This window comes from Mizuhopecten yessoensis, unplaced genomic scaffold (genome assembly GCF_002113885.1).
Source record: "Mizuhopecten yessoensis strain PY_sf001 unplaced genomic scaffold, ASM211388v2 scaffold10087, whole genome shotgun sequence".
NCBI classification, from domain to species: Eukaryota; Metazoa; Mollusca; class Bivalvia; order Pectinida; family Pectinidae; genus Mizuhopecten; species Mizuhopecten yessoensis.
This window is the reverse complement of record NW_018408372.1, coordinates 22,421-43,648: the sequence shown is the minus strand read 5'-3', so window position 1 is coordinate 43,648 and position 21,228 is coordinate 22,421. Positions and strand designations below refer to the sequence as shown.

The 21,228-nt window shown below is 35.2% G+C and overlaps 1 protein-coding gene across 1 annotated transcript in view; it reads right to left on the bottom strand.

Moving 5' to 3' along the window:
- Window positions 1-21,025, bottom strand: part of LOC110459491 (ankyrin repeat domain-containing protein 17-like) — a 93,429-nt gene extending 72,404 nt beyond the window's left edge. Inside the window, exons 1-4 of the mRNA XM_021511772.1 lie at window positions 20,902-21,025; window positions 19,946-20,065; window positions 11,591-11,662; window positions 10,823-10,909 (exon numbers count right to left, since the gene is read on the bottom strand). Of these exons, the coding sequence (XP_021367447.1) occupies window positions 10,823-10,909; window positions 11,591-11,662; window positions 19,946-20,065; window positions 20,902-20,922 (300 nt within the window). The 5' untranslated portion in view covers window positions 20,923-21,025. The remainder of the gene's footprint in view (window positions 1-10,822; window positions 10,910-11,590; window positions 11,663-19,945; window positions 20,066-20,901) is intronic.
- Window positions 21,026-21,228: the final 203 nt, after the last annotated feature.

Here is a 21,228-nt window from a genome sequence, read left to right as displayed (position 1 = left end):
TACATAACTTGTCTTTGTTTTTTACTCCATTATGTGTGATTTACTTTTGCACTTGGGACCTTATTAATTTTTTAAAAATATCTCATGGGTCGTGTCTTAGGGAGCTACAAATATAACCCAGTAACGGTTAAATTGCTTTGTGGGCAAAATTATTTTGTTCCTGTAACAGGTCCTTTCCTTACAAATATGTAATCTTTCTAATTTTTAGGTCACCTGAGCCAAAGTCTCAAGTGACCTATTGCGATCCCCTTTTGTCCGTTCTCGTCCGTCGTAGTTTCGTAAACAATTTACATTTTTGACTTTTCCTCCAAAACCCCAGGACCAATTTCAATGAAATTTTGCAGGAACCTTCCATGGTCAATGGTCAACAAAAAAAGTGGCCGGTTTAGTCCCAAGCCCCCAGGGGCCTGCGGGCCGGGGCCAAAAAGGGTCAAATTGACCAAAATTTCAAAAATCTTCTTCTCAATACCAAGATATGGTAGAATCAATTACTCTTCAGAGATGGAAGGGTCTTAAGGTGCTTTACCAAAATTGTGAATTTCATGACCCTGGGGTCTCACGTTTACCCCTGGGGAGGGGGTAAACTTTGTTATAGTTTATAAAGGGAAATCACATTTTGAACCAACATTTGTTTAATTTCCATTGGAAGTTATTCAATTTGGGTCAGCATTATCAGTATTGGATAGCTGTTTGATGGTATGCACATATCAACCCTGACTGACCCCCTGGGGCTGATGGTTGAATTGACTGAAATTTCAAAAATCTTTTTCTCAAAGACCCAGATATGGTAGAATCAAACACTCTTCATAGATGGAAGGGTCTTAAGGTTTATGACCCTAGGGTCTCACGTTTACCCCGTGGGGAAGGAGGGTGGGACGGGGGGTGGGGTGTATTATGGTTTATAATGGCAAATGATACTTTGAATATTACAAGTTAATAACTTAATTGGAATTATAACCTTGAGTTGACAGTATGATATGTAGACTGGGTGTATATTTATACCTACGGTCACCCAGTACATGGGCTTTGCCACATGTATGTGAGCATGTTATGTCACACCTGAGTGAAAGAACGTATACCTGAGGTTGTGCATGCAGGTCGTTCTATATGAACGACGCATGCGCAACCACTTTGCCTCACACAGCACAAACCCTTGCCCAGTCACTCCGAGCTGAACAGCAGATCATGCTAGATGAAGCAATAATCTGCCAAGGACTTACCAACCGGACGAGGCCCTGGTAAGACAGACTAACTATAAACTCTTGCATAATATATATAATATATATCCATTTATTAAGTTCATAATGAACAATTGATAACCATCTTTGTACGTTATTACAGATTATCAATAGAAGTGACTATTGTGTAAATATATATTTTACAGGCTCTCTCTTCCGAGAGACATGAATGACAAATAAAACATTCTCGAACAACGGAGGACTTGTGTGTCTTAATTGAACACGCCGAAGGCCTTACAGATACTTTGAAAATTTTGAGCCAGCCCCACCCCCATGGGCTGTAAGGTGGGGCCCAAAGGAGTGTGCTAAACTTTCTTCATTTTCCTTGTTTAGAATCAGAAGTGCTAGTTTCAAATACGTTTTAGTCTTAAATATGTATGCTAAATATTGAATAAGGTGGTTTTATTGTTTTTGTCACTTTGAATAATATTTCTGTTCATGTTAAAAGCAAAATCAACTCTCTGTATAAAAATATCAGGTGACCGTTAAGGCCCATGGGCCTCTTGTTTTTTCATACCATAAAGATATCGCATACTTTTCTTTGAGTTATTACAGACTCTAAGCCTTAATTTCATTTTTTATGGTAAAGGAAACCTACATTAGATACTATTTAATTATAGCCTTTGGTTGTGGTCGACACCTGGATTTATCGACTTGAAAACAGATATATATTAACGGAGGACGCAGTGCGTTCGTTTGGAGACACGTCATAATTCTATTTTTAGAAACACCCAGTTCTTTAACAAAAATCATACGCTCCAAGTCAATATCGGTTTTTAGCGGTGGACACGTGATGCACTTCTGGTTAATCACTTGTCGGGAATAAAATGAAAATAATAATAAAATCATAATATGATAATAATTATTAAATCCGCTGAGGTATAGAAAAAGAAATAGAGAATATTAGAGACGTATATATTTTATATGTCTCTAAGTATACCGAAGTATCATTCGAATTCGACATCGATAACGTAAGAAAACAATGAACGTGAGGAATATTAGTATATACTATTTTTCGATAACGGAAGAAAACAATGAACGTGAGTAATATTAGTAGATACTAATTTTGGTTAACTAAACGCATTCAGTCAAAATATGTTTAAAAAGAATGGAAATCTGGAATGGTGACCCCGCACCAGATAAGCAGTTGTGTCGGAAGTCATGGAAAGGATTGGAAATCATTTATTGTATGTAATATTTTGTGTGTAGATTGTACTTGTTTTAAAGTAGAGTATATCTGTTATGTTGTATTCCATGAAGGGAACAAACTGGTGTCTATCGGATTAATCGACGTGTCCAGTACACAAACCAACAGCCCCACCGTTGACACGTGCCTCGGGTATGGATGTGATATTTTGTATGGTAAATTGAATCTTGAAGACATCGGAATGTAGGTCCCGTTCGTTAGACCACGGAATTAGATTGCTATATGTCCGTGATCAGACTTTGTTTCAATATGACGTGGATGACAAATTTCATTTTGGATTAAAATGCCTCCTTCAACGAGCTTAGAAGCAAACACGTTTTCATAAGAGAATCTGATATTGTGAAAACCTCTGTCTACGAAACAAAATAATCATTTTCTTTATCGTCTCTCACTAATATTGAAGACAACAGGAAATGCCATACCGAGTTAATGTCGGAGCTAGGGTTTACTGTATTGTTAATTACAGTCAAAGGATTCTAAGCATTAATTTTACTATGCTACCATTGTTCATACACGATAAACATTGAAGAAAGCAAAAAACAAAGTCCCGGTTGATACCAACGAGATTCTTCAATTTACATTTAGGGTCACCAGAGACGTAAATTATGTAATATATACGTCTCTGGAGCCACATAGACGAGCTTCGTACCTTTGGGCGTGAGGACTCCAACACAGAGGACGTCATTTACAATAGCCCCCCCCCCCCTCCAAACCCATTTCAAAATCCTTTAATCAGAGACATATATACTATACCAGTGTATGCTGTGAATAAATTGTTTTTCTACCCCTCTGCTTTAACCGCCTGATGTTTATTTTTAACTACAATCAAAGAAACAGTACTATATATAAGTGACTGATCAGGGACGTAAACGTCTGTAGTCAGATTGGCCCGAGTTTCCTCTGGCCCTAACATTTTGACACATAGATGTCTATCTGGTGAGTCTGATGTTAAGGCCAGAGGAAACTCGAGCTGACAAGATTCAGTACAGGCGATGTAAGGCGTGGGGTCCAGGGGCGAAAATTGAAGTACCGATGGGGGATGGTGCACCCCCGCTGAGGTAATTGGCTACCCCTGATAGCGGCCATGGTCATCCTAACTAACAACCGATCTTTTCTGTTACATATCCAGGTAAATGACTCGACACGGTAGCATTTGCATTGTGACAATTAACATAAAAAGTTACAAGCATTTTGTCAACTTATAACATAGATTATGATTTTAAAGTAAAATAAAATCGTGGATTAGAGAAATAAAAGAAGTTAAAAAATATGAAAATTTAAAATTAATTCAGTGTAAAATTGTATTTGTTCTTTTGAATGGCGAAATTAACACTTAAGTATCTCATACAACCTTTCTATTTCACCTATTGAAACACGAATCAGTAGCATATCATATATCTGAAAGAAGTTGCATAAAGTTACCATACAAAAGGACGGTTTTATATACTGGGCATGTTTGTGTCAATTATAAGATATTGAGGATATACTTTGTTTCCTATCAAAAGATCTTCTTTTATGCAGAATAAGGAAAGGAAAAATAAAACTATTATGTTCGAAAAGTATTTTAAAAGAAACGTTGCCGTAATTCGTCAGATACTGCCGTTGTATAGGAAGTTGAATTCATTGGAGAAAAGGAGGTGTTGCCATCGATACCGCAAAACCTAACCCCCACACACTTTTGAAATTTTTACGGTACTTGTGATCTGAAGCTCATATGAATTCAATTGATATGAAAAGAAAAAAAAATCATAACGCATACAGATAGAAACACCAACCATACGTTTCCGATGCATAATGAAAAGGGTATGTAAGTGTTACTCATCTTCATTTTTCATTATTATATAACCGAAGCTACACACACCCGTGCAAAGTGGTCGTCTTTATACTTTCCCTGTCCAATACTTGAATTAAATTAAAACTTTATGTAAAACAGACATTGTACTTCAGTCTCATAATTCAATCAGAGACGTATAAAAACAGATTATAAACTATACTGACCCGCGAATTAGTTACAATTATGTTTGTTTTGACTTAAACCTGATATGTCAGAGTAATCATTCACCCGGGTGTTGGTTGAGATTTATCTAGTTTATACGATTTGATGGTAGAAATTAGATACACCGGCAAAAGACGTCCTTGCGACTTGAGACGCTTAAATCTGTTATCGGGTGCTGCTGGAAGGAGGGTGGCATTTATTTCGAGAGATATTAATTACTCTTTACACAGCAGGATAGGTCATAACAAACCAACTGTAGCCGGGTCCCTGTGACTGAACTTTACCTTCAAAGTAACAATAGCCGCAGGTAACAGGGTTATCCCACGTTTAATGGATTATAAACTATATGTATCTGTGTCTGTTTAACCAACTTTTTAGATGAATATCAATGTTCTGTATACCATGCTATTAGTAGTTCTGAGTTTCTGCCGCCTCTGACATCAGACTAAGACAGTTTGACAGATAGACGTCTGGTTTGGGACCAGAGCACCCTAATTACTATATTTATGAAAACGTAAAATTGTCCGAAACCGTTTTGGACATACACATCAAACGATTATCACTTACAAAATCTGGCCTTAATTCATTGCTAATATAATATGGTATTTCATGTAACAACCAGGCATATTTACGATATTAAAAAAATAAAAAATGTGGTAGGACAATTCGTCCGTGAATATTGGCACGGAGTACGTGATTCCATGGTTATGGTTACCATTCGCTAGCAATCATGTATTTGAATTTAAATCGTGTCGTAATTGTCTTGGTATACCGGGAAGCGGCTGTACTAGCAGCGTTAGGCCCAATCGGTAACACCGGTCCTATCGGTAGGCTTGCGTTCGCACCGGGTTCGTCCTGTGGTCGTAAAGCGGCTCGTCTCCGTTCGGGAAGCGTGCGTCCTGCGTTCGTGCCACAAAAAGTGGATACTTGGGCGTAGTTCTAACTGTAGCCCCATTAGTGAGCATCAAGACCGGACAGCCACTGGATCTGGTTTGTGTTGATTTCACCATCATGGAAACATCTAAAGGAGGGCATCAGCACATCTTGGTAATCACGGACCACTTTACCAAATATGCACAGGCTATTCCTACAAAAAACATGACGGCTAAAACAACAGCTGACGCCATCTTCAACCACTTTATTGAACATCATGACATGCCTCAACGTATCCATAGCGATCAGGGTGGAAATTTTGAAGGAACACTTATCCATGAACTATGCCAACTCACAGGAATTGCTAAATCTAGAAAAACTCCATACCATCCCATGGGCAATGGTCAGTGTGACCGGTTTAACAGGACTCTGTTTGACATGCTAGGGACTCTCGATACCAAGGGAAAGGCTGTTTGAAAGAAATTTGTAGGACCTGTTGTGCATGTCTACAATTGCACACGACATGAGACGACAAACCAGTCCCGTTTCCTTTTAGATGTTTGGAAGGGAGCCTCGACTATCTATTGACCTGGCTTTTGGGGTGGAAACAAACCAACAGTTACCTACAGTAACCGACTACGATGAGGGACTGAAGACACGACGGAAAGAAGCATATAAAATTGCCTCGGAATATACAGAGAAGGCTAAGTGGAAACAGAAAAAGTATTACGATAGAAAGACTAGAGGTGCTGTGGTACAGACTGGCGATCGAGTACTTGTCAAAGTTATAGCCTGGGATGGAAAACATAAGATTGCCAACCGCTTGGAGGATGACATTTATATTTTCCTCAAACAACCTAACAAAGACATTCCTGTTTACAAGGTACAAAATGAACTGGTTATGGTAGAATAAGGACTCTTCATAAGAGTATGTTACTGCCCATCGTTTACTCCTGATGTACTGCCAGAAGAAAGAGCACCTAGACCACTACCAAGAAAGATGTCAGGACCGAAACCTACTCCAAGAACAGGAACTCCATGAACATCATTTGACAGGAAAGTTACCAACTCTCTTTCCAGTTAGCACTCTGATAGTGAGTCTGATGAGGAAATTCCTGTTACACTAGAGCTCAAGGATGCAGTAGTGGCGGAACAGAGCCTGTTGTCATTACCCATTTCATCCACAGATAGTATCCAGATAGATGCTGACCAAAGTGAGGAAGCCGGGAATGAGGATCAGGAGGACTCACTACATGACATCGGGATGAACAGGACGCTGCAGAGTCCGGGTCCGAGAGAGATTCGTCGGTACTGTAGCTGAGTCTCCAGTTAAGACGAGGATGTCGTCGCAGGGAACCACCTGCATTGCAGAGAACTTGAGAGTATGTCATTTGCAAACCTGTTTTATACCTGAACCGGATTGGCTGATACGCGCAAATTATATCAAAACCCTTGCCAAGGATGGGACATTGGATACTGCATCAAACAGGCTTGCTGATGCATTGTTAAGCGTCATCATACGTGGAAACCCGATCACTGGATCAGAGGACAAGAAGTAAAGACAATGACGTCTTTCCTAAGAAGGAGGTGTATGTACCCATGTAAATTAAATATCACCTGCTTTAAGTAAGTTTTGATTATGATTTGTATTGTTATATTTCTATTTTCTTTCTGTTCATTGTATAGCAGCAGTCACTACATATGGACCACTGATTTATAATGTGTATAGTGACAACAGGTATACTTTACCTGTAGCCCCTGTAACTCCACTATAGTATATATATATATATATATAATAACCTACATTGGTTCTGTGTGAGTGCGCAAAGTCATGTGACTGAGTTGTCTTTGTGTTGTTCCTGTCCATGTATTGTCCACACGTATCTGTAGGTAACGTGCAATACTAACATGACCTTTGACTGCACGACCCGACGTTTCATTGGTTGATACTTTTTGGAGGGAAAGTTCCTATATAAGAACTTCCCACCCAACGAGAAGAAAGAGACCTTTCGAGAGGACTAGTTGTTTTATTCTAGCTCTGGCTATAATTGGGAAAACAATATCATTTAGAATAGTATGTTTCTTATTTTATATATTTCATAAACTCTCTGATATTGATATATTAGTTCTAAAATGTGTAGGTTTAATGTATTACTAATCTAGGATTTTTGGTAAATGGTATAATTGAAAAACCCAGAGTAACTCAGAATAAGAATGACTGATTTCTTTTAATACATCTTTTTTAAGAATACTGTATAATTTTACGTTTTGTTTAGATTTGATACTTTTCATATTAAAATGTATTGTTCTGAAATATGGCTAAAATATGGATGAAACCTAAACTCTCAGTTTTTGTTAAGACTAAGTCCATAGTTGTAAACATAGTTATATTATTCTGACATAGTAATTTCATTTGATATTACAGTAAAGGATCAGACTGCATATTTTCATGCATATAGATTGGACTGATTCAATATAAAATGGATCAGCACATGACCCTCTACCCATAGTTAGGGTAAGCAGTATTTTATCTATGGTTTTAACAAATGTATAATTGTTATAGATGTATCCTAGTCAGATTTTTTGTCTTGACAATATTCTGTTTCTGTATATTGAAGTAGGTAGATTTGGATCATATCCGTTATCTAGTTTAGATGAATATTGTTGTTATTAGTCAAGCAGAGGACTATCTCCCCTTGTTGCATTCTATGTATTGTGTGACCAATAGGAAAAGTCAAATAGTAATCTTTCTTTCTTCCAAAGTCATCATGATTGTAGATGTATGTATAGAGAGAGATTAATAGATTGTATTGAATTAAATAAATAGGATAGGTAAACTGTTTATGTGGATTTTATATGATTTATATAGTTGTCGGTACAGTTATGATCTGCTGTTTCTTTTTAAAAAAGCATCAGATTGCACAAAATTAACCGTATCAGTAAGCAAAATTCAAGAAAGATAACACTTTCATGAAAGGTGTGCATCAAAGCATTTTAAACTATTGAAATTGTGACCTTTCAAATATGTGTCAAATTGTGTGTGATTTCTTGACAGATAAGCATTGAATTATTGGTAAAATAGATTTTATTAATATTATTTAAGGCAAATTGATATAGATAAATGCATATTTGTGATAATAAAAAAGTGTGAGACATTATTTCTAAATTTGTGAAAATATTAACATTAATGCTATCGATTCAATCACTGGTTTTTATTGTTAATTGCTTGATCGAATATATTGTTGATAAAATAGACATCAATAACAATTTTGTTTATAGCAGACAAAACTGTGAAATTGTGAAATGTGTGCACTGACGGCCATTGTAAAAATAAGGTAACTCGTTGGTATATACCATATTTTTAGATAAAAACAATTCGTAATTGCCCGTAGACAATTAATAGGGCAGTTCCGTTAAAGGATGGTATAAAAACAGAACACATGATATCCGATCAAAATGCTACTTGACATCCTTAATAGGATCAAAATACAATTTAGGTTTAGTAAGTTGAAGAAGGGGGAGATATAAATATAAACGTTTACTAAGGACAAAATATTAATTGTTAGATTACGTATAACCGTATAGATAATGAATTGATTTCCCCTTTGTTATAAATTTGCATAACGCATATGATATCATTTATCATTCATATATCCTTCGATCTGTATAAGATTGTTCTTTGCCTTTTCTTCTCTCTTTTCGCCTTGGTTGCGTCATGTCAATAGTAACTTCATCTGGTTTTAACTTTGATACAGATAAATACTGCTGTTTGTGACTATTTAAAGTAATTTTATACTTGTAATTTGAGACTGATTTGTCTGGGGAAACAACCGGGGACTGTCCAAATCCTTGATAGCTTTTAAGCAATCATCTTGGTTTTCCACAGAATGAAAACTGCGGGCATCAAGGGACGCAAGAAATAGCTTTTAGCATCAGTGTTGAAAGCTTTAACTCTTCAAATTCAAGATAGATGGCCGTCGATCACTTTGGTTTTAGGTTTTACAGGATATTCGATATACAAAACTAAAGACCGCACGGGACCAACATTTGAAATTCAAGAAATATCGCTGCAGACATTATGTTGACAATAATTGTGAAAAGACGGACGGACGGATGGAGACAGACGACATACAACAGACCGAGGGCGAAGGCCGATTTCAACGGCCCTGCCTAATAATGGTGGTTAGAAACTTACAAAAGTTAATCATTTCATCAGCTGTTGATTTAAAAGATTAAAGATTTTGAAACATTTAACCCATGTGACCTGGAAAGTCAAACAAGGTCATTACGTTGCAAAAACATTATAGCCCTTCATCTCAGCATGCAACTTGCCAAATATCACCACCATAGACCTTTTGATAAATTAGATTAACTCGTGTAAAGGTTTATACATATCTGACCAAAAGTGACCTAGAAAGTGGGCAAAAGTCGATCAAATATCAACATTCTGGGCCTAAGGGTTATTCAGAAGAAGTCGTTTAAAGATTTTAAACAAATTTGGCCCATGTGACGTTGACTTTGATTCAACGTCAGTTATGTGAACACACTTTGTAGCCCTTCAACCCAGCATACTACTGGCCAGATATCATCACCTTCGGCCTTTAGGTTATTAAAAAGAAGTGTTTTAAAGTTTTTAAACATATTTTACCTCTGTGACCTTGAATACAAATGAAGGTTATTGATTTTAACAAACTTGGTAGCCTTTTATTCTAGCATGCTACTGGCCATCTCTCACCACCCTGATATTTTTGGTTATTCCGAAGAAATTGTTCAAAGATTTTGAACATATTTGATAACTGTGACCTTGAATAAAGGTCAAGGTCATTCGTTTGAACAATATTGATAGCCCTTTATCCAAGCATGTTACGGGCTAAATATCATCACCCTTGGCATTTTAGTTTTTCAGGAAAATTCGTTTGAATATTTTAAAGAATTATGACTCCTTTGACCTTAAATATACGTCAAGGTAATTCATTTTAATAAACTTGGTAGCCCTTCATCATAGTACGCTACAGGCCATATATCATAATCCTGGTTCTTATAGTTATTCTGAAGAAGTCGTTTAAAGTTTGTTTTTGACAACTTACCGATGTGACCTTGAATATGAATGAAGGTCATTCATTTGAACAAACTGTGTGGCCCTTCATCCCAGCATGCTACTTGGAAAATATCATCACCATGGACATTTTGGTTATTCAAAAGGAGTTGTTTAAAGTGTTTAACATATTTGACCCCTGTGACTTTGAATATGAATGAAGGTCATGTATTTGAACACACTTGGTAGCCCTTTATCCCAGTTTTCTGATATGCAAATATCAGCACCCTAGGCCTTTTGATTATTAAGCAGTTGTCGAAAGTAAAATATTGACGCCAGACAACGGACTCCGCGCAAGGGCAAAAGTTCACTTTTCCCTTCGGGCCAGGTGAGCTAAAAAGCAAAATAAATATTGAATTTCACCAATTGAAGAAATTGAATTAAACTATGATCAAATGTATCCTCTACATTACCTCATTAGGATCTGCACCTTGCTCTAATAGGCTTCTAATTTTGTCTATATCACCAGAAGGTAACGTCAACATCAGTTCATCAGTTCCCTAAGGAATAAAAACAACTTTAACACTATGTTTTAACACGTGACAAACTAAGTGATACATGAACACAATAACAATAACATATCCCTATATAGGGTAACTTGTCAATCGATTGTTCTGTAATGGTCAATATATAAAAGAAAAGCCTGCAAGAAATCAGAACAAACAAAACACTTTGATATGTTCCAAACATGTTTTGGTACTAGATCCTTTTCCTAATTGTATATAAGGATTTTTTTGCGATCGTATTTTGTCAATCGTATCATTTTCATATTTTTTTCCGCATTCATACCAATTCTTTGTATACAACCAAGGCAAAGTATGAGCAATGTAAAAACTTACGTAGAGACCCTTAAAAAATAACCCTCGCCATGATTGCATCATCGCCTGGTAGACCAACTTTTAGTCATTTTGTTTTTAATTTTGAGTTAAAAGCCTTTTGATATTAATGAATTGAGAAAACACAAATATATCCCCAATTCCTTTTTTCGTTCAATGAATATAAAGAAGGTTGTTTAAATCTGATGACTCAAGTTTGCGATGAAATTGATAAACAGGTACCAGTTATTGTGGCGACATACTCGCTTTTGAATTATACATGTACTTCTGTCCGTGAGGTTTGCTAAATTCCTTCGGGATTTTAGGATCAAGAACTTATCTTGATTATTCGAGTAAAATGCTTACTTCTGAACTGTACCCGTACTGATATCTTGGCCAATCGTCTATGTCTTCTTCGCTTGTAGAATCTGAAACTTCCTGTGTTTGAAACAGGATGTATTTTCAAATCAATACTGTTTTGTAAATAATAGCTATAGTCAAATCTGAATTAGAGAGAAATATTTAGTTCTCAGGAATAATATAGTACAATTTCAATGGCATATTTGCTTACGTAGTATTGTCAATAATCAAGCAGTACATGAGAGGTTTAAGGATTTCAATATTTTAACAATAATTAATTTACTAAATAACAATAATAAGTGATGTTTGGTTGCCTTGTTCATCCTTATAGAGGTATTTAATTTTAACCTTCATAAAGACACACGTTAAACCGTGAATCTATTTGTTATTCTGCACAACATATCCAAAGATGAGTTTAATACGTTTACCCATTAATGAAGTACTGCAATTAGAATATTTGTTTCACAGAATTTACATTCGAACATTGACCCCTACCGAAAAACGGAAGTTGACCTGTAATGGTCATTCTTGTACATATACTTGGTACAGTGTAGCCCATTCCCCAGCATACTATAGACCAAAAATCAATACCCTGGGCATTTCTGTTGTTGAAAATTTTAACATAAATGACCCCAGTGACCTTGAACATTGGGTCAATGTCATTCATATTATCAAACTTGAGAGTCCATTGCTTTAATAAATATTATGATCTTGGATTACTCGGTTATTGAGAAGAAGTTTTTTGAAGTTTGTTTCACAAAATGACCGTATGAACTTTGACCCCTACCGGAAAAAGAGTTATCCTTTAATGGTCATTCTTGTGCAAGCACTTGGTAGCCCATCCGCCCAGCATACTAAAGACCAAATATAAATACCCTGGGCATTTCCGTTACTGAGCATGATTCTTTTGAAGATTTTAACATAATTGACCCCAGTGACCTTGAACATGGGTAAAGGTATTTCATAATATTAAACTTGATATTCCATCGCTCGATCATGATATTTACCAAATATTATGACCTTGGGTTGCTTGGTTATTTAGAAGGAGTTTTTGAAGTTTGTTTCACAAAATTACAAATTCGAGCTTTGACCCGTACCGAACCGGAAACCGAAAATGTTTCCGGAGAAAATTTATTTATTTGTTATTCTGCACAACATATCCAAAGATGAATTAAATATAGTAAATTGTAATTGAGGTATTGCAGTTAGAAAAAAATCGGATATGACGTCATGGCGGCCATTTTTTTTTTCGATGAAGTTGAAAATGTTACCAAATGTTAGAAGACATCTGGGAAAACCTTTTCAATAACAAGTAAACGAAATATTTGTCTTCGATATTGCAGTAAAACAAGTTTTAACACATTGTCAGCATTTTAAAAGATCAATGGAAATATTCAAAATGGCATACAACAATAATGGTTAATGTAACAGAAAAATTCATCAAAACGGCATTGTACAACGATCTGTAGGAGAATTGAGGAGAAAAAAATGAAAATTAATGGGTTTTTTTTTTAAATTGGTGTACTTTGACCAACAGCGAACTTTTTTATTTGAAATATTTTGCATTAACATGTATCAAAAAAAGTTAGATATAGAAATTATCTGCAAATAGTATACTTTCATAAATTCTGTACAATCAACGGTTTTCGAGTTAAAGCGGTTTTAAAGATTTTAACCTATGACGTGATAGCGGCCATATTGGATTTTTGACCTACTTAAAAATATTCCTAGAACATATTCAGACCTTGGCCTACAACATAACTAAAAGACTATAAACCTATGTTTTATCAATCAAAAGATACAGACTCCACAAAAAACGGAAGAATAATAAGAATCACAAGAAACAACAAAAACAATAGGTCTTTTCACCAGTTGTTGAAAAGCCCTTATAAGAATAAGAAACATAACAAAAACAATAGGTCATTTCACCAGTTGGTGAAAATCCCTAATAAGGTAATACAGATACGTTTTAGATAAAAAAAATAATACAGGTGACAATAGGTCGGAGCTTACAGGACACCACTTACGCAGAGGGCGGTTATTGACAAAACTGTTGACGACTTGTTGCACGCAAAAACACATAGGGATTTTCCAGTTGTGATAGTTGATAAGAAAAATGACCCAAAAAGATTCTGTGTTGACTTTAGGGCGTTGAACAAAATAAAAACAAAACATTGAGGTGATATATGGCATTCTTGCTTAGTTACCAAATGCATAATATTTCACGACGCTAGACTTAAAATTAGACTATTGGGAAAATTTTATGGAACATGAAGACAAAGAAAAGACAGCCTTTGCGTGTCATACGGGACTATTCCAATTTAATGTAATGCCCTTTGGGTTATCAAATGTACCAGCTGTATTTTAAGAACTCATGTCTGGAGTTTTACAGGATTTAGATCAATTTGCTATAGCTTATTTGGATGATGTTTTAATTTACTCAAAAACAGCAGCGGAACATTTGGCTCACACTGTGGAAGTTTTCTCCAGATTGAAAAAGGCCAGAGGCTTTTGCTGTTCCTGATAAATCAGCAGAAATTGTTGCCCACTTACTCTTAGAACATATTGTACCTTGATTTGGCTGTCCATTACAAATCCTTACAATTAACGGGACGGAAAATGTTAACAGGGTTATGAAAGCGACGTAAGAAGCATTGAAGTCATGCACCAACTTCGTATTACCACCCACATACTAATGCAAAAGTTGAAAGATTTCACGGAACTCTTTATAATAATTTGGCAAAGACACTTAAAAATGTCACGATCACATGTGACATGTATCTAAATCATACTTTGGCTGCAGTTAGATTCAATATCAATGAACCGTCATAAGTTTTTCCATTTGATTTGCTTTACAACCGTGACGTTGTATTACCAATTGACAACTTACTTCAGAATAGTAAAGAAATTAAATTTTAAGTATGAGACCCTGTGTATTCACAGGAACTTCCACCCGACGAATTAGAAAACCGCATTTTTTAGTACAACCAGCAGATAGTTCTGATCAGAGGCAAGTTCAGATAAAACTAAGCTACCACCCCTTGACAGAATAACAAAGAGATCCCGACAGTAAAGGGATAATTCATCAGATGAGGATGACATTTCTTTAATTGAGAACCAATCGTTTAAGAGATAGAAAAATCCAGACTAAAGTCGCAAGAACAGGATAGTTCAAGTAACGATATGGAGCAAGATGCTAACCTAAATTACATGAGAAGTGAAGATAGTTCAGATTAAATGGCAGTTGATGAGGAAATTGAAAGTTATCATATTATATTTTCATTACCTTAATCGAGTTAAAAGAAAGGACTAATCGCGATACGTCACGTGAGATTCAATCTCTTGCCCAATAATGGGATATTCAACGTGTATTCAAAATAGAAAACAAAGAAGTGTCATTAGATTGAATGATAAACAAGAAGCCCAATGGGCCTGAATCGCTCACCTGGTATTAATCGCAAACTTGTAATCTTAAAAGTGGACTAAAATACAGCTACAGGCAGAATATCAGTGCTTAATTCACAAGAACCTATTAAAAGATTTAAACATATGACGCCTGTGACCTTGAATGTCGATCAAGGACATTATGTTGAACAGAGTTTAAAGTCTTCCAACCCAGCATGCTTTTGGCCAAATATCATAGCCCTGGACCTATTGGTTATACAAAACAAGTCATTTAAAGATTTAAACTATATTGACCACTGTGACCTCGATTATGGACGAAGGTCATTCATTTTGACAAAATTGGTAGCCCTTCATCCCAGCCTGTAAATGACAAAATGTCATCACCCTTGGCCTTTGGCTAATTTAGAAGAAGTCTTTTGAATAAAAGTTTTAAACATATCTGACCCCAGTGACCTTGAATATAAGTAAAGATCATTCATTTGAATAAACTTGGTTGCCCTTGATCCCAGCATCCTACTTGCCAAATATCGTAACCCTATGCCTCTTAGTTATTCAAAAGAAGTTGTTTTAAGGTTTTAAACATATTTGACCCCTGTGTCCTTAAATGTAAGTCAAGGTCATTCATTTGAACAAAATCGGTAGCCCTTCATCCCAGCATGCTACTGGTCAAATACCTTAACCCTAGGCCTCTTAGTTATTCAGAAGCAGTTGTTTAATTATTTTTTTACATATTTGACCCCTGTGACCTTGAATATAAGTCAAGGCCATTTATTCGAACAAACTTGGTAGCCCTTTATCACAGCATGCTACTGGCCAAATAGCATCATCCTAGGCCTTTTGGTTATTGAGAAGAAGTTGTTTAAATGTTTTTTAACATATTTGACCCCTGTGACCTTGAATATAAGTCAAGGTCATTCATTTGAACAAAATAGGTAGCCCTTTATTCTAGCATGCTACTGGTCAAATACTTTAACCCTATGCCTCTTTGTTATTCAGAAGAAGTTGTTTTAGTGGGTTTTTTTTACATATTTGACCCCTGTGACCTTGAATATAAGTCAAGGTCATTTATTTGAACAAACTTGGTAGCCCTTTATTCTAGCATGTTACTGGCCAAATATCATAAGCCTAGGCCTCTAAATTATTAAGAAGAAGTTGTTTAAATGTTTTTAACATATTTGACCCCTGTGACCTTGAATATAAGTCAAGGTCATTCATTTGAACAAAATAGGTAGCCCTTTATCCCAGCATGCTACTGGCCAAATATCATAAGCCTAGGCCTCTAAGTTATTCAGAAGAAGTTGTATAAAGATTTTTTTAAGACAATTGACCCATGTGACCTTGAAAATGGACGGGCCAGGTGAGCTAAAAAGTAATAATTATTATTTCAGTAAAGGTTTTAGTGGCAATTGGAATTATAAATGTTAAGAAACAAGTAATGTATAAAGGTAGGGTTCCAGCTATTGTTACATTTCCCATAGAAACTACCCACACCCAGATTTCTTTCAAACTTTGCATGTTTTAGTACTGTAAATGTACAAAATATACACTTGACTTTTAGATTAAAAAGGCCCAGAGGGCCCACATGCTCAGAAAACTGACCATATGCCAAAACATGAGTCAATGACTTTTCATAACTTCTTATTTTGTTACCTTCCTGAAACATGATTCAATATTTCTCATTTCGAATTTGTATTGGTGTATTGGTATAGCGATAGTTTAAGGGGGCAAATAGTGGATGCTTTACATTTTCAAAACTAGGCTATCGCCAAAAATATAAAAAAAAAACTTTGTATGATACAAGTTTTGTCCACCATTTTGATTTACTTAAAATTAGCTTCAATATGTGTTCTATCCCTAGATAAAATTTGAAAAGAATTAAAAACCGGAAAAATAGTTTTCGAACTACTTAAACGATAATGGTGCAAAATTTTGGATTTGATAAAAGTGTCTCCACTTCACATAAAAAAAACTTAAAGGGGTAATGCACAGCTTAGTTACATAATTATTTGATCATTATAAGGTGTATATATAGTTTGATGTTAGTTTTAGAAAATATTATAATCTATGATGCAGAAATAGTCTAAACAATATGTTTTTTCCTTATTTTTTATCAAATCTAAATATTTGTTGTGTTTTGCCAGCATTTTAAAATTACTTGTCAATGAATAATTGTTATCATAGAGCATGAGAAAAATAAAACCGTCAGCATCAACAAGTTCAGCATAACAATGCATTAACACTCAATAAGCCAATGTCTCTTTATTTTGCAAGTCAATATCCAAATGTTTTATCAAAAGTTGTTTAATAGGGACTAACATAATAACTATATTGGTCTTTGTGGAACACTTTGTAAACATAAAATTACAGTAAAATCTGGTGGCATTCCTCATTGTGCCTGCACATGTATTATTCAAATAAATAAAGGCCAAAAGGGCACCCTTGCCAATGTCTACACTTTATATTTAATATGTATAATAAGATTGGTACTAAATTATTGAACACCTGCATATTTAAATACCATATACCTTAGGCATATCTGACAACAAAAGGCATAGTCAACTAGTGTTCATGTAAATATACATTTTTGTAATTCATATAACACATTTTATGCAGAACTATTTTGTTATGGCAGGTTAATTGATAGGAACCAGATAACTAGTTAACCACACACAAATATCGGCAACTCTGCTTACTTACAAAATATTATATTATAATTTACGTTAACGGAGAACATTAACTTTTTTATATGAATACTTCCAACACTGTTGCATTATGGCCTATTACCAGGTATGGCTATTTCCATATCATATATAACATTACTTAATGCTAAATTACCTCTACCTATTATTACAAGTATATCATATGTTGTCATATTCACATACAACATCCTTATTTTAAAGTTAGTGTATATTATAAACATCTATTTTTCATTAAAATGACTTTAAGAATGTTTGACATCATTTCTGTAACTACACATTACCTATGTTCATAATGCTAGAAAATTATTTTCTAAAATTACTTGTGTGTACAGAGGATACATATAAACTATTTTTGAAATGGTTTTAAATGTGGACAAAGGGTATGACAATTTGGTGTGATGACTTAAACTTCAAAATTGAGATTTGATATATTGAAAAATATTTGATTTTTCACCCCGCAGTTGACATGTGAGTAATGTTATCATTCCAAAATGATAATAATTGATGTGGAAATGAAGTAACACATGATTCAACAAATCTGAAAAAAATACATCCGAAAATGAAGACAAGGAGTATCTTTGCGTCACTTACAGATATGTTGTGAATTACAGGCCCTGTTGACCTTTTACATTTCACAACTAGAAAAGGAATGACACATTCAGGTATGTTTTATTGTACGCTGAAATACTGCAAAATTTTAAAACAAAGCGGAGGGTGGGTGGTTTTTGGAATACCACCTTTGTATAATTTATGAAGAACTGAACGCATCAATGTTTATTTATGTGAGAATGAAAAAGGTTAGGTAAGCTAATCATTTGCTGAGTTACGAAATGGTGTCGGCTAAAGCTGAGGTTGGGAGAACATCTTTAGATAAGTTTCCTCTACACCAACCATTCATATTAGGTTTAGATGTAATAATACGGCAGAGGATACGAAAACCCATTTCTTCGACCAAGTAGAGCACAAGAGATTATTTTAAGTTAATTTTATTTTAATAAACAATCTAAAATATATTTTAGAAGTATGTTGTTTTCTCTATTATGATAAAAGTTGGTAGATTTCTTATTCAAATTAAAGAAATTTGTTTACGCAATCAAATTTCTTATTGAAAAGGGGACGAATGTGACAAAGTTATTATCAAGCTCCATCATTCTTAAACAAAACATGTTGACATGATATGAGGAAGAATGAAGCACGGTAGGCTTACCAGCAGGTGAGTATAGCAAAGTTGCTGTGTTGATGGGAAATTTGTTATCTGAGTAAACTGTTTCGGTAATTAGGGCCTGGCTATATGGTAATCAACCCCTACGGACAGTGACCCCATTCCACAGGAATGGATTCAATAATGGGTTCCATATATAATGAACACTACCCATCTCTCGGTTAATATTAGTGTAAGGGGTTACGTTGATGTTGAATACTAAAACAACTGCCTACATCTGCACAAACTGGTAATTAGAGATAGCTACAAATTGATTGAGAGAGGGGGGTATGTTTTTGACCAGCAAAAGGAATAGAATGAGATGTTGTTACCACCTGTACATGGACCTGAAATGTGACTGTGATTAAAAACCATGAATAAACAATGGTTGTTACTAAGTATTACGTGTGTTTACGGCTACTGTGTTACAGCAATTTTGTTATTAAGTGTTTATTTTTTGCAACAAATGTGACCCCTGTAACCTTGATTATGGTTGAAGGTCATTTATTTGAACAAAATTATTGGCCCTTTATCCAAGCATGTTGCTAGCCAAATATCATCACCCTGGACCTTTTGATTGTTTAAGTTGTTTTAAGGGTTTTTTTAAGACAATTGACCCCTGTGACCTTGACTATATGTAAATGTCTTTCATTCGAACAAACTTGGTAGCGCTGCATGCCTACATATCACTAGCCAAAAGTCATCACTCTGTACAATTTGGTTACTCAAAAGAAGTCGTTAAACAGTGTTTTGAGACAATTGACCCATGTGACCTTTTATATGGGCGAATGTCATTCATTTAAACAAACTTGGTAACTCTTCATCCTCGCTTGCTTCTGGCAAAATAGCATCACCCTAGGCAAAAAGCCTTGTAGGGTATTAAATGTTATTAAGAAGAAGTTGCTTTAAGTAAAATATTGACGCGGGACGCCGAGCAACGGACGGACGACGCCCCACGCTATAAGCTCACTTGGCCCTTCGGGCAAGATGAACTAAAAATCGAGATATTTTAAGAAATTTAGTATTTCAACAATGTGTTCTACTACGTTTTCTTACCAATACATATTCTTTAAGCTTCACATCACTAGACAATGTCTTTGTCACTTTTGCACTAGGGGTAGTTGAAAGGCCTATGTGGTCCTGTTGTGTTGCTTTTTTCCCATGCGGTCGCGATCCCTTCAGTGAACAGAACAAATATTTTTAAAACAACAGAGTATATAACAAATTAGTTAGTTTTGTAATTATAATGAAATAAACATGAAACATTAGAATTAAGTGAAACATCATCCACTTACGTATTTTTAAAGTAGTGGACATTTTTGTGTGGATAATTTGCATCTTTTATAGTAAGTACTATAGTAGGTTTGTGGCGAATTGCAAAGCTTGAAAGGTTTAGGGCAAAGTGTATGTTCTGAAGGGGGGCATATATAATGCATTATATGAAGATTTTGAGGCAGGATATGGGTAAGAAACATCAAGCATGGCCAATAGGTTTTAAGACAGAGTGCATCGCCTTATACATATAGGTTAGAAACATAAAGCATGATCTTCAGGATTTAAGACATACAGCAATGTGCGAAGGGTTTGATATTACCAGAAAGGGTGTGTACTATGCTTTTGGTACTGGCAACTTTTCGGTATACGATACGTCATATACTGTATTGTTTTTATGCTTACACAGACGGTTCTTTACTTTACAAGGCATTGCTATTTGTATAAGTGTTAATATATTTAGAAAAATGAATAAACAATTATGTTCTATTTAATGATATTAAGAAACTAAAATAGGTATTATAAGAATTTCTGTATCGATGATAAGGCCTGGATTTGCGTTCCTTACCAAATTGGCCATGTTGCAATTTGTTACCAGTACGTCATTAAATATGTTTTCTGTGTTCCTTTCATACCTTACCAGAGTGAACAGGAATATAAATACACGCCGATATATACAGTGGTTTAAAGATTTTATAGATGAATATTGTTTTCAATCACTGGGATAGTTTCATACTCACTCCTCCCTCGTCTTCTGCCATTGTTTCAATTTAGCGTTTTGCAAACTTGTTGGAGATTATCTTTTGAAATCACACATCGTCTTGGAATCCATCATCAGTGTAGCATACTAACCAACGTTTGGACTGTAAAATATTAAATATTCATGTTAACACTCTTTGATGTAATTTTGTTAGCAATTGCTAGCAACATCCCTCTGTCATTAACCTCTATTAATCGAAATGACAGTTTCGAAACCATTCCAAGGAATTTCCTTAAAAAACGTGTGGTCCTTGTTTATGTTGGAAACTATTGTGCCATCCTCTGTCCAAAATCTAATACCATATTTA